This window comes from Rhamphochromis sp. 'chilingali' (genome assembly GCF_963969265.1).
Source record: "Rhamphochromis sp. 'chilingali' genome assembly, chromosome: 18".
Classification (NCBI taxonomy): Eukaryota; Metazoa; Chordata; class Actinopteri; order Cichliformes; family Cichlidae; genus Rhamphochromis; species Rhamphochromis sp. 'chilingali'.
In genome coordinates this window covers 17,969,863-17,982,972 of record NC_137945.1, presented here as the reverse complement: position 1 = coordinate 17,982,972, position 13,110 = coordinate 17,969,863, and the positions used below count along the sequence as shown (strand labels likewise).

Sequence of the window (13,110 nt, the reverse complement as noted above, 5' to 3'; positions counted from 1 at the left end):
TTCCTGCAGAAGTTCTCTGATGACTCTGCAATAGTCGGCCTCATCACTGATGGGGACGACAAGGAGTACAGAGGTCTGACCCAAGACTTTGTGGACTGGTGCCAGCTGAACTACCTCCAGATCAACGCCAGTAAAACCAAGGAGCTGGTGGTAGACTTCCGCAGGCACAAGCATTCTCCACTGCAACCACTGAACATCCAGGGTATGGACATTGAGGCTGTGGACAGCTACAGGTACCTTGGTGTTCATCTGAACAATAGACTGGACTGGACTCATAACTCAGACGCCCTCTACAGGAAAGGGCAGAGCAGGCTGTACCTGCTGCGGAGACTCAGGTCGTTTGGAGTGGAGGGCCCACTCCTGAAGAAATTCTATGACTCTGTTGTGGCTTCTGCTATCTTTTATGGTGTGGTCTGCTGGGGCGGCAGCATCTCTGCTGGGGACAGGAAGAGACTGAACAGGGTGATCCGAAGGGCCAGCTCTGTTCTAGGATGCCCTCTGGACCCAGTGGAGGTGGTGAGTGACAGGAGAACGGCGGCTAAGCTGTCATCCCTGATGGACAACATCTCCCACCCCATGCAGCAGACTGTGACAGCACTGAGCAGCTCCTTCAGTGGGAGACTGCGGCACCCACGGTGTGGGACGGAGAGATTTCGCAGGTCTTTCCTCCCCACTGCTGTCAGACTCCATAATAAAGACTTTAACTGATCAAGCACACACATCCATACATATGCAATAATACTAAGTGCAATAATCCTTTCTGTCATCGTTGTATTTTTACTCAGTTGTATATAGTATTTGTATTTGTATTCTATTTTTATCTTATTGTATATTTATTTTATTTTATTCTACTGTATATAGTATATTATTTTATTCTATTCTGTACAGTTGTGTACTGTATTTATTCTTATTGTATTCTAATTTTTGCCTCATAACTTTTGCACTGTCCACTTCCTGCTGTGACAAAACAAATTTCCCACGTGTGGGACTAATAAAGGTTATCTTATCTTATCTTCTCTTATTAGATGATGTTGCGGAAAATAACCAGACGTGGCGAGATTTCCTTTTTTGTTAGGGAGTTGTGGAAGTATTGCGTATTGTAGAATTTGCCATGATTTGTGCCAACATTTTTGTGCTGTATAAGCATTCTTGCTGGAGCACACTAATCACATCTCAGGCACAGTAGGCGCAAATAGAACATCCCTAATGATAATGAGCTAACGAGCTAATTGGTAATTAAGTTACAATAAGACAAACAAACAATAGAATTCAGTAGAATATACATCTTTCTCTGCATCTGTTTGTGGAGTTTATATGCTTAAAACTGGATATCCTGACCATTAACCAGTGAAAGAAAAATGACCCAGTCCATAGTGAACAAACTTCTGAACTGTCTTTTTTTTTTTAATCCTCCAGGCTCTGGATGGCTTCTTCTTTGTGGTGAACATGGAGGGTAACATTGTGTTCGTGTCAGAGAACGTGACCCAGTACCTGCGCTACAACCAGGAGGAGCTGATGAACACCAGTGTCTACAGCGTGCTGCATGTCGGGGATCATGCTGAGTTCATCAAGAACCTGCTGCCTAAATCCCTCGGTTGGTTCAGAGATTGTTTTTCCCCTTTTTTTTCTTCTTGCTGTCAGTTTCTGTCTCACTGTGTCTCTTTTAGTCCATGTCCCTCGCTTTTCCTGACTTTGCATGTATGTCCTTTGTGCTGTGCTTCCACTGCCTCTTAACACCCTCGCCTCTCTCGTTCTCCTTATTCAAACAGGTATGTTGTAGGTGGCTGTTGTTGCAGTGATGTCAGATTAAGTAAAACATTTAAACGGTCACGGTCAGAAAGCATTTGATTCAGCTGTTTAACAGAGACTTTTAGGATGCTGCAAAAACCTATAGGTTCTTCATTTGTCCCTTTTGCTGACGCTCAGCCCAAACATTTGCTCGCACTCTTCCTCCCTCCCTTTTCAGCTAATTAACTTCCTTTTTTTGGCTTCTCTCCCCTGTCAGCAGCATCGTGCGCCTCCTATATTTCCATTTCATGTCCTTCCTTCTCCTTCTCTTCACTTATTTGTGTCATTCTCTCTTTCTCTGCCACGAACGCTCACCAAGTTCCTATTTTCATGTTCTCACTTTCCCATTTTTTTAGCCCACACACGGAAAACATTGCGTTTATCCTCACCTTACTCCATTTATTCTGTCACGTAAGATAGAATTTACTTTCATAGCCGCGGCCATTTAACATCCTGCCTCTGCATGACTTCCGCACGAGAGGTGATTTTTGATCTGTGCCATTGGAGCTCATCAGGAGCTCGAAGTTCTCCTCTCCTTCTCTCGTGGCGCTTCGGATTGAGGTCTGAGTACCCAGCCCATCTGGGTGGGAGAGCAGCGCAGAGCGAAGCACCCTGGAAACGATCAGTGGGCTGTGTCCCAGATACTGGGAGATTATCAATGCACTGAATGAGATCACAAACCAGATGGAGTGTGATGGGAGTTTGTTAGAGTGAACAGAGTGGTGTGTGTGACTATACGTTTCTTTCTTTGTGTGCACGTACGCGCACGGCCGCTTACACATGTGTGTGCCCTTTCTGGTGTGTTTGCTCGTGCCTGTGTAAGTGTTGGAGAGAAGAAGAAAGATTGGCAATGATGTTTTACAGGACATGCATATGGAGGCCTGGCTGTGATGCATAGCTGTGGATAGATGGCGCAGGGCTCAGGGTTCCAACTGCTCATTATGACTGATCTCTACCCAGCAACAACCCTCTCTTTTTTACACTTTTTCTGCCTTCATTCTCTCTGTCTTGCTCTCATTATGTCTTTCACTTGCAGCGTGGTAGCCTCTCTTGGCTCGCTCGTTGCAGCTCCCATTCTCCGCGTCCTGTTGTTCAGTTTTTGCTGCAGTACAATTTGCTTAAAAAAAAATCTCCTGTTCCCTTTCCTCCCCCTCGATTTAGTAAATGGTGTCCCGTGGTCCAGCGAGGGTCCAAGAAGGAACAGTCACACTTTCAACTGCCGAATGCTGGTCAATCCACACGGCGAGAGCCAGGAAGAGCCACACGAGCACGAGCCGCAGCAGCAGAAATATGAGACCATGCAGTGTTTTGCCGTTTCGGAGCCCAAGTCCATCAAGGAGGAAGGAGACGGTATGCAAGGAGGGAAAAACGGAGACTAAAGCGGCACCCTATGAAACACACTTAAGCATTTCCTACTAGGCACAATTGCGTTGAATGTTATAGTTTGCTTTGATTAAGTCTAAACCATTTGCAGTAACCTTGTTAAATAGTTTTATAGTATGATTAGGTTCCAAGAGCGAGAAAATAATATAGCCTGAAGTACAAAGGTGTTTGAATCATCGGGGGAAGCATTTTAACATTCAGCAACCTGACCCTTTTAGAAATTGCACACACTTATGTCAGCACGTTAAAACACTTGACAGAGGACTGAAAGACCTCTTCAGAAAGTAATTCAATTAAAACTGACAGTTTGCTTTGGAGCGTTCAATTAAAAAGCAAACAAAAGCAAGGATTTGTCTACTCGTATAACATTAGACTGAATTCTGCCCTCTTCAGTGGAGAGCTGAGTCAAGGTGAGCGGGATCAGACTTTTTTTTTTTTTTTTTTTTTTTTTTTTAAGTAGTGTAAAGATATACACACACCATCGACAAAACCTGGAGAAGGAAAGTAAGAAAGCTTGCTTGTCTTTAAGAAACGCTGGTTGCCACCCAATGTAAAATCATTTAAAGTAATAATCAGCTGCTAGTCATTCATAGGGCGTTGATTGTTGACCATTATCTGTCTTATAACTGGATTTGTATAGCCAAATGATGAGGAGCAGTGCTGCTGCCACTCAACTTACACCCATGAAAAGTTAAGTGACACAAGGGAGACGGGAGGTTGGGCAGCTGTCATTAAAGCTCATCTATAATTCATGTACATCCCTTCCAAACCTGGGCTTATGACTCCAAGGGAACCATGTGCTTTAACCATGTAATGCAACAGCAAAAGCAGTCATTCAGTACTTTTCACAACAGCTTGAACACAACAACAGAATACAAACAAACTCGACACATTTGGGAGCATTTGTGTGTAAAGAAAGAAGAGGAATTTGTGTTAGCTTCTTGTATAAACATCTGCTCTCCTTTCCAGGGAAGCGATTTTAAATTGTATGTTGTTTCTGCTCTGCTTTCGGAGTTCAGTCACTGAGAGGTCACAGGGCTATTCCAGTGGTATTCAAGGCTTTAGATGGGAGCATGAGATGCTGAAGAGTGTAAAATTCCATTACAAACGACCTTTAGCCAGAATATTTCAGGACTTGTGATTGTACAGCAGCCTAAATCCCTTTTGTTCAAAGGCTATATTGCCAATCTTTAACTCAGCGGCAAATTAAAACAATAAGCAAATGTTTTACTCCAAATCTAGTTAGAGCCTTTTCCCTACTCTCTGGCTTGCTTTTTGTGCACCAGCTGTTTGCCAGCCATACTTTGGCAAGTAGGCCAAATAGGACTCGGGCCAGAGGTGTGCCAGTGTTTGTGTGTACTGAAGTGGCAAAGCAAGATGAGTGGTTACCAGTGCAGGAATCTGTCCAGCTATAGACAGAAACAGGGGGAATGGAGGCGATGGAAAGCAAGAAATTAATGTAGATTCACAGATTTGAGGGTCGGACCACCCAAGAGACTTTTTAATAGGACTGTGTGCGAGTGTGCGTGTGCGCGTGTGTGTTAGTTCTGGCATGCATTCATTTACAAGAAACGTGTATGGGAGTGTGGGTATTACTGGCACCGAAAAGTTAGATGGCAGACTTTTTGGGGTCACCCCAGTCCTGGACTTGGCAGTGTCATATTTGCCATCAGTCAGTCAGCGCTTCACACACACACAGACTTTAATGTTGAGCCAGGAGAGGTGTCATCAGTGTTAGATGTTCCTGCAGGTGAGAGTAGCCAGAGATGGGCATTCAAGCTCTCTTACACACACGTGCACACACACACACACACACACACACACACACACACACGCCTTCAAAGGTCACACTTCATCATTTCCCTTGCCAGCGATAGCTGCTCCTCCTCATGAAAGGAGCGGAGCCCTGATCCCTATGCTCATTAATAACTGTATTAATTATGCTGCCTGGGAATAACATGCATTTCATTTTCTTTCCCTCCCTCTGTCTCTATCATTTACACCCCATCCCTCCCCTCTCTCCCATCCCTTCCCCCTTTCACCTCTTCTGTTTATCTCTCTGTTTTTGTTTTTTTTGTTATATACTCCATCTCCTATTTTCTTTCCTGTGCTATTCTGTTTTCTCTTTCTGAGTTTTTAATTATTTTTACTTTATTTTTTTTTATTTTATTTTTTTTTAGACTTTCAGTCGTGCCTGATTTGTGTAGCTCGCAGAGTGCCAACAAAGGAAAGACCCATGCTTCCCGCGCACGAGAGCTTCACTACACGTCAGGACCTACAAGGTACACGAACATGTCAGCCGGCAGTGAACTACAAACCGCTGTTCACAGAAAACTTTGCTCTTGATTTTTTTTATTGCATCTTTGTTTTAGCATAGCATCTTTCCATATGTGGCTTTTCAAATAAAACTTGGCCCTGCATCAAAAGAATGGTGTAACGATTCTAGTAAGGCAAAGTTCCAGCAGTACCATATTTGATGTCAACAGCTTGTAAATCACTTTGCACTACAGTTAGGGATTCAAAGAATATTATATCCTCGGTAAAGTTCCTTAGGATTGAACAACTTAGTAGACCCAGCTTCCTACCACAGGCTGCTCTCTGGGAGGTAAAGTACCTGCCTGAACGCTGGCACACAGACACAGACAGCTGTTTGTGTTTTACCTGGTCTTTGATGTACCCATACCACTTGTGTGGCACAGACACACACACACACTTAGTCACTCATGTATAGTAATTTACTGTGGTTTCCCACACAGACCTCAGTAGCCATGCATCTAGGCAGGGCTATTATTTATTTGCCTCTTTATTTGGACTGCACAATTTTAAATAATTGCCGTGATTTGTTTTATTCTAGATTGACAGCATTATTTTTCTCTCATATTTTGCTGAAAGTACTGCCTCTACATTCTTGTTATGCCTACAAGAGCTTCTTGGACATGGTGCGGAGCTGTGAATAGTTCTATTATGGATGCTAGTTTGACAAGTCTTTAGTCAGTCCCTATGGCTGTCATTCAAGCAGCAGTGTGCTTGTCACCCTTTCAAATGCATCATACTTTCATTTAAATTGTATTCCAGTGAGGGACAACTGTTACACTGCTGTGACTGTGTTTACACACGCAGCATGAGAGTACTTGTTGGACTCTAAAGATAGTTGAGGCTGAGCTGCCCTGAACTCATTACCTGCTGTAATGAGTGTCTAAATGGTGGTCTTTTTAAATTTATACTGACAGCACTTATAATTGTATTTCCATGTCTAATCCTATATAGTCAGGACCTTCTATTCTGTTTACTAACACAGAAGCCATTTCTAACGTTGGGTAAGCTGTAATTAGAATGTAAACAAAGATTTATAATGTATTCTTTAAGTAATATTAAACCACTGAGATCCTGGCCGAGTCAACAGAAGAGACATTTATTTTTAATGTCGACATTAAATCTTTACATTTGTGTATGTCAACCGAAATGCTTTCCTTTATGACTAAGGTCTCTCTAATCCCGTACTGTGTGCTTAGGTAAGATAACATCCCTAGATACCAGTCTGCTACGAGCATCCATGAAGCCGGGCTGGGAAGATCTTGTGAGGCGCTGCATCCAAAGGTTCCACCTACAGAATGATGGAGAGATGTCTTTTGCAAAGAGACACCAGCAGGAAGGTAATTCCATTAACTATGAGGACAATCGTGTTTAATTTTTTGCTCTGGATATTAGAGTCATTGGGGATGGCTGCATTAGCATGAAACGGTTGTTTAAAGAGGGGCTGCAGCCACATTAAGGAAATGGTCAAATGAAAAGTGTTATTTTGCCATCAATGTGTGTACATGTGTGCCTAGTGCTCCGACACGGCCAGGCGTTCAGCCCCATCTATCGGTTCTCCCTCTCTGACGGAACCATCGTCTCAGCCCACACCAAGAGCAAACTGGTACGCTCGTCTGCCACCAACGAACCTCAGCTCTACATGTCCCTGCACATCCTACAGAGGTATGTCCTACCTGCTCCACGTGAGTCAAAAAGACTGACATAAACCCGAGGCATCAACTTGCTAGCATGTTTTGTCCTGTGAGTTCCCTGCAGCACTGCCTGTTGGCTTCATGGAAATTGTGAGGATGGCACGGTTTTCAAAATATGTGCTTCCAAGTGTTCTTGGTCAAAATCAGACAGCGATATGTTACACCCCCCCAAAGAGAAACAAAACCAGAAAAAAAACCAAAACAAACATATTTTCTCACTTCCTCCTCATGGTAAATTCATGTAGTTGTATTCATACTTTGTCTCATTGTTGGCAAACAGAAGAGTTTTATTACATGTCATATCCCATCCTTGGCATGCACATTGACATTTTTCTTGCAGTATAGTTTATACTGTATAGATTATTTACCCTTTACCCTATTGATTTTCTGCGCATCTCATTGTGCATGCATTCATATGATAGTAAAAAGCGTATTTGAAGAAATGCAGAAATGTTCCTTTTCAGTTTAAAGCAGCCAGTTTTCTAAGATTTCTAACTCCCATGTACAACTTTTGGTATTGTTTTTTTCTAATGTGTGTGTTTGTGTTTTAAAATCCAGGGAGCAGACAGTATGTGGAATGGGTCAGGACATGGGCCCTGGCAATCAGGCCACAGGGATGGCTCCCAAACCAATGAACTCTTCCACTCCCTCCATGACTCCTCCAACCCCAGGCAGCTTGCCAGGTTCAGGGCCTCAGGGCCAGGACACTACCATCAGCAGCAACAGCACGCCTTTCTCCCCCCCAGGTCCTGCTGGTCCCAGAGAACCAACGGCTATGGGGGGGCATATGCAGGTCTACCGCTTTGGCTGTCCTCAGCCACACAACCACAATGGGAGCATGCAACCACCACAGCAGGGCCCCAACTGGAGGATGAATAGCCCCTCTCGTGCCAGCCCAAGCCCAGCCGGAGGACCCCATCCACCTCCGCAGAACTCTATGCTATCACCCAGGCACCGAGGGAGTCCTGGGGGTGCAAGCAGCCCTCGTGTAGCAGGGGGTCTGCATTCACCCTCACCAGTGGGGATGTGCAGTGGAGGGCCTGGAGGTGCAGGAAGTAGCACGGCTAGCACCCATGCTAACAGCTATACTAGCAGCTCTCTGTCAGCTCTGCAGGCCCTTAGTGAGTGCCATGGTGTAGGACACGGGCATGGACCCCCTCATACACATACACTAGGGTCTCCAGACCGGAAAATGGGCTCCCCAGCTGGGGTCACACCAGGGTCAGCGGTAAACGCTCATCTGATGTCAAAACTTGGAGGATCCACCAGTGCTATTGGTGGTTCAGGAGACTCATTTGGACCTCATTCAGAGATGAGTCAGGGACACACCCAGGCCCAAACAGAGGGGAACTTAGTGGAGCCCAAGGAGGAGAGGGATGGACCCCTCGAGGGCCATGATGCTCACAGCCGTGGACATGACAACAAGGGCCACACCAAGTTACTGCAACTGCTCACCACCAAGCCAGAACCCCTGGAGACTCCTCTTTCCCCTGGTGCAGGAGTTGAGGGCAAGGACCAGGCTGGGACAGGGGTCCGGGGTGGCAACACTCACGCCACGTCCCTTAAAGAAAAACATAAAATCCTCCACCAACTGCTTCAGAACAGTACATCCCCCGTGGATCTTGCTAAGCTCACCGCAGAGGCTACAGGCAAAGAGATGGGCCAAGACCAACCCCAGGGTTCCGGTAGTGCTGCTTCTGCGGCAGACATTACTCCTAAGCAGGAGCCATTGAGCCCCAAGAAGAAGGACAATGCCCTGCTACGCTACCTACTGGATAAGGATGACACTGTAATGAAGGACAAGGTCCCTAAGCTAGAGCCTGGGGAAGTGAAAGTCGAAGGGGGCAAACACCCGCAGGTCAAGGCGGAGAAACAAGATGCAGGATACGACCGCGCTGAACAGGTCAGTTTAACGGAGTTAATCTTGTTTCCTGTCTTTTTCTTCTTTGAAATGAGTAAAGGACTAGAGTTACCCCAAAACTAACTGTAACCTCTTTAGCCTGTTGCAAAAAGCAAAAGTTTTCTGCCCTCTATTGCTCCACTTGCCTCTTCTCTCTGTTTTGCATGAATCTGGGTTAGGTAGCAGATGCCACGTCCATGCAGGATGTTACAGCTAAATGTACAAACAGTCAGGGAATGCAGAAGGCAAACAATATTTGTTGCGCATATATACATTCCGAATGACCAGCATATACACTGAACTCATTGTGTATGCTCTTTATTAATGTATATAAACACATCAGGTCCTTTCACTGCCTGTGTGTTGGCAGCTGAGGGAATCTATCCGCCAGCTTCAAACAACTGTGACATTTGGAAGGAGCCCCTGTGGTTCTTCAGCCATTTGATCCTGGTTGCTTTTGGCCAGATTCCTCAGGTTTGGCACCGTGCTCAGGTCAAGACTGGTGCTGAAAGAGAGAAAGGAGTCAAAGGAAGTGAGCGGGCAGAGTGTTGCTGGTGAAACTCAAAATTTCTTTGTAGCTGATGTTCTAGCAAGGCAGAGTGTTTAGAACAACCTGCTGATGCCCTAATGCAGGAAAGAAACCCGGCATCACAGACACTCACAAGCTTTCATACAGGAAACCTGCACATGACACGCTCTACTAAACACCTATGCAAGCCTGCAAGTGTCATTCTATCACATACTCTTCACTGCTAAACCGCAGAATTACAACAAATGACATATAATTACATAAATGCCCTTCCTTTTCTTTTCTGTCTCTGTATCATTAGCTTCCTCTTCTTCGACCAGTCACGTAGTCTGGGTTGCATGCATGCCATTTAAATGTCAGTAACACTGAACAGAGGTCACATTTTTTTGTCAAAGTGCATGTTCATTTTTTTTTATAAAAAGGTAATCTGTGTGCAAACTGTGCTTACTGTGGATCAGGGTGCAGATAACCTGGTTTGATAGTCCAATTTGAAATGTCCGCCTACAAAAGAATAACCTGCGTCAGAGTGGGTTTTAAGGGAATTTATAAAAATCAATCTTTTTTTATTATTATTATTTATTTTTTAATATATTTTAGGCTTTGTTTGTTTTTTTTCTCCATTCACAGAGAGACAGCGGCACCGACTGTCACGCAGCTATGCACGCTCGCAGTGTATGTACAGTATGTGCTCGTGTGCTGGGGTACATAATGTGAAGAAGAGGGAAAGGTGATTGGTTGGATAATACAGTAAGAGCCGCTGTTAAACTGAACAAAGAACGGGAGAGGAGAGAGGTGTAGATACCCCCAGGAGAGGCCAGCCTCGGCAGGCAGAGTGAAAATGATGAGCCATATGCTCCTGCATGTCCTCTCTGCTACCATGGAGATAGAGGGGAGAGGGAGTGGTGTGTTTGCAGAACGTGCAAGAAACAATAAAGAGAATTAGAAATTGAGAGAAATCCAGGTTTTAATGTGTAATGCCAAAGGGTTTTATTTTGTGGAAGTGGCCAGTATACAAGGGAACACAGTTAGACTGTATTTTAAAAGGATTTCGTTTGCCCTACATTTAAAGTGCAGCTGAAATGAGGGAATTCTGGGTTTTTGCCTTTAGTACGTTAACACACTCACGACTTAATGTGGTGACACATTCCAGTTTAACAGATCTCATTAACTAGAACAAGAGCATTTTGTTAGACGTGCACTAAGCTGAGGCTTCATTAGAGCCTTTACATGTGTGTGAGTGGGCTTCTGTTCCTTACTGGTGACTTGCTGCTTGGCCATGTGTGAGAGCTGACTGTACTAGTTTGAGTCCACTCATCCTCCTCTCCACTAACCTCACCCACTATTTTCTCGCTGACGCTCCTTCCCTTCCTCTGCCTTTCTCGTCCTCATGATTGTTGAGGGCTGAATTATTGATGGCTGGAGCAGAGCTAAATGAGAAATCAGAGCAGAGCTCTGATGGAGTTATGAGTATGGCTGAAAACAGGGGTGGTTCAGACTTGTACCAAACTGCCGATCAGATCGACTATTAGCGATTGACGAGGCAGTTAACAGATATTTTCCCTGACAATGATAATCTTTGATATTAAATCCGTAAAAGTGACTCTGCTCTTTAATCCCTAATTTAAGGAAGTCAGTTTGTTATTCCTTCATCCGATCTTTAACTTCATTTTTCATGTGCTTGCTCATGACCAAAGCATCTGGCTTTGTCACATGTTCGCTGTGTCACATCTGCCAAATAAGATTAGAAGTTTAGGTGACAATGAGGTAATAGGCTGTATCTGACTCACTCTCTTACCTGCTTCACTATCTTTACATTTTCTGTTTTCTTAAGACTATCTCTGAAGCTAAAATTGACTTCTTATTGTACCATATATACACCAATAGACCACACCGTCAAAACCACCTACATTGTTGTGGTGCACCGTGTTCCCCGTTGAGACATGATACTCACATTATGTCTGAGTGTGTGCTTTTAGGTTCAGTTTCAGGCACCAAGAAGTTTAAAGTAGATCTATTTCTTCAAGTTGTTAGGTTCTTCTTTCCAGCATGTTCCACAGATGCTCAGTGTGATTGAGATCTGTGAAATTTGGAGGCCAAGTGAAAACTTTGAACTCACCACTATCGTTCTTAAATCATTCTTGAGGAATTTTTATGATGCAAACATTATCCAGCCGAAAGAGGTCACTCCCATCATGGATTAAGGTGTTTCTGTGGTCTGTAATATTTAGCTAGGTGATATATTTTAAAATATATCACATCAATCCGTGAATCTAAAGTTTCTCAGTTGAATATTCCCAGAGTATTAACGTACCTTCACCAGCTTGCCTTCTGCCTTCTCTTCCCAGGGTTAAAAGCCCACAGGTGGTCAGACTAGGCCACATTCCCCAGTAGTGGTGCTTTCAGTAGTGGACATGGGGCAGCATGCAGGTTTCACCAGTTTTTACAGTAACTCTCAGACTAGTCTTCACTTCCTTTGGTGGCTTCTTTGAGCTATCACATTTTGGCTCTTCACAAAGTGAGTCCAAGTTTTTTTCCGTTGCCTATTTTTCCTGCGTCCACCAATGTAACTTCAAGAACTAGCTGATCAATCGACACCTAATTTTGGATCTAACTGGGGGGGGAAAAAGAAAATTGGTTTAAATTCTGCTTCTAAAAAGCTAGAATTAAGCTAGTCTCAAAAAACTGATTTACTCAAAAAAGTAAATCAGAATGACTGAAATAACTTTTCTGCACCAAATGCAGAAGCAGAAAATCTTCACTTGTACTCCCAGTTAAATGTCAGATGTCTGTGCAAGTGTTGCAATTAATGTTGGAGCCATGTGTTGTCCTGACTTTTATTTTATTTAACACTTGTTTACATTTAGGTAACAAAAGAGCAGCATGACTCTGGGGTGACTTTTTCCTTTTTCCTTACTTGACAGTGCCACTTCTGCTTTTCTTGGCCTTTCTCACTTCCCTTTCCTATAAAATTTCATGCGCTATATCATGGCTTCTGGAGGGCTCCTGTGTCCTTTTGAAGTCCACATCACCATTAGGGCACTGGACGTTTAATGGAAGAGTTGGAGATTACTCGCATGTCACACTCGCAGTGTTGGTCCGTTACTAAATACCAGTACTTTGAAAGCGTGCTTTGAAATTGTATGTTAACTAATGTTTCGAATACAACTATTGCAACAGATAACAGAGTTTTTAAGTAGTGCTTTTTGTAGTTGCCATTTGGAATTTTTTTTTCTGCTGGACCTTTTAAAGACTCAGTAAAGAAGTTGTTAGGTCAAACATCACGATCTTACTACACTCCCTGAAAATTGCAGTGCTCCTTTCATACAGGAGCGCTGGAATAGTTTACTTGCAGTTTACTTTGATGCCTTTTATAATACAAGTGCTGTTTATAACTCACATGTGGCTTCAACTTACAACTAGCCATGTGTCCCACTTCATATATATATTGTGTATTTGTCCTACAAAGGCTGCTGGAAATGTAAATCAGCTCTGCAGTGAAAAAT

General features: G+C 43.8%; 1 protein-coding gene across 7 annotated transcripts in view; it reads left to right on the top strand.

The window, feature by feature from the left end:
- Positions 1-13,110, top strand: part of ncoa2 (nuclear receptor coactivator 2) — a 63,907-nt gene that overhangs the window by 39,042 nt on the left and 11,755 nt on the right. For all 7 annotated transcript variants that reach the window (XM_080864978.1, XM_080864976.1, XM_080864980.1 and 4 more), the window contains 6 exons: positions 1,417-1,594; positions 2,950-3,138; positions 5,352-5,453; positions 6,684-6,824; positions 7,002-7,149; positions 7,737-9,081. In XM_080864978.1, the coding sequence (XP_080721104.1) occupies positions 1,417-1,594; positions 2,950-3,138; positions 5,352-5,453; positions 6,684-6,824; positions 7,002-7,149; positions 7,737-9,081 (2,103 nt within the window). The remainder of the gene's footprint in view (positions 1-1,416; positions 1,595-2,949; positions 3,139-5,351; positions 5,454-6,683; positions 6,825-7,001; positions 7,150-7,736; positions 9,082-13,110) is intronic.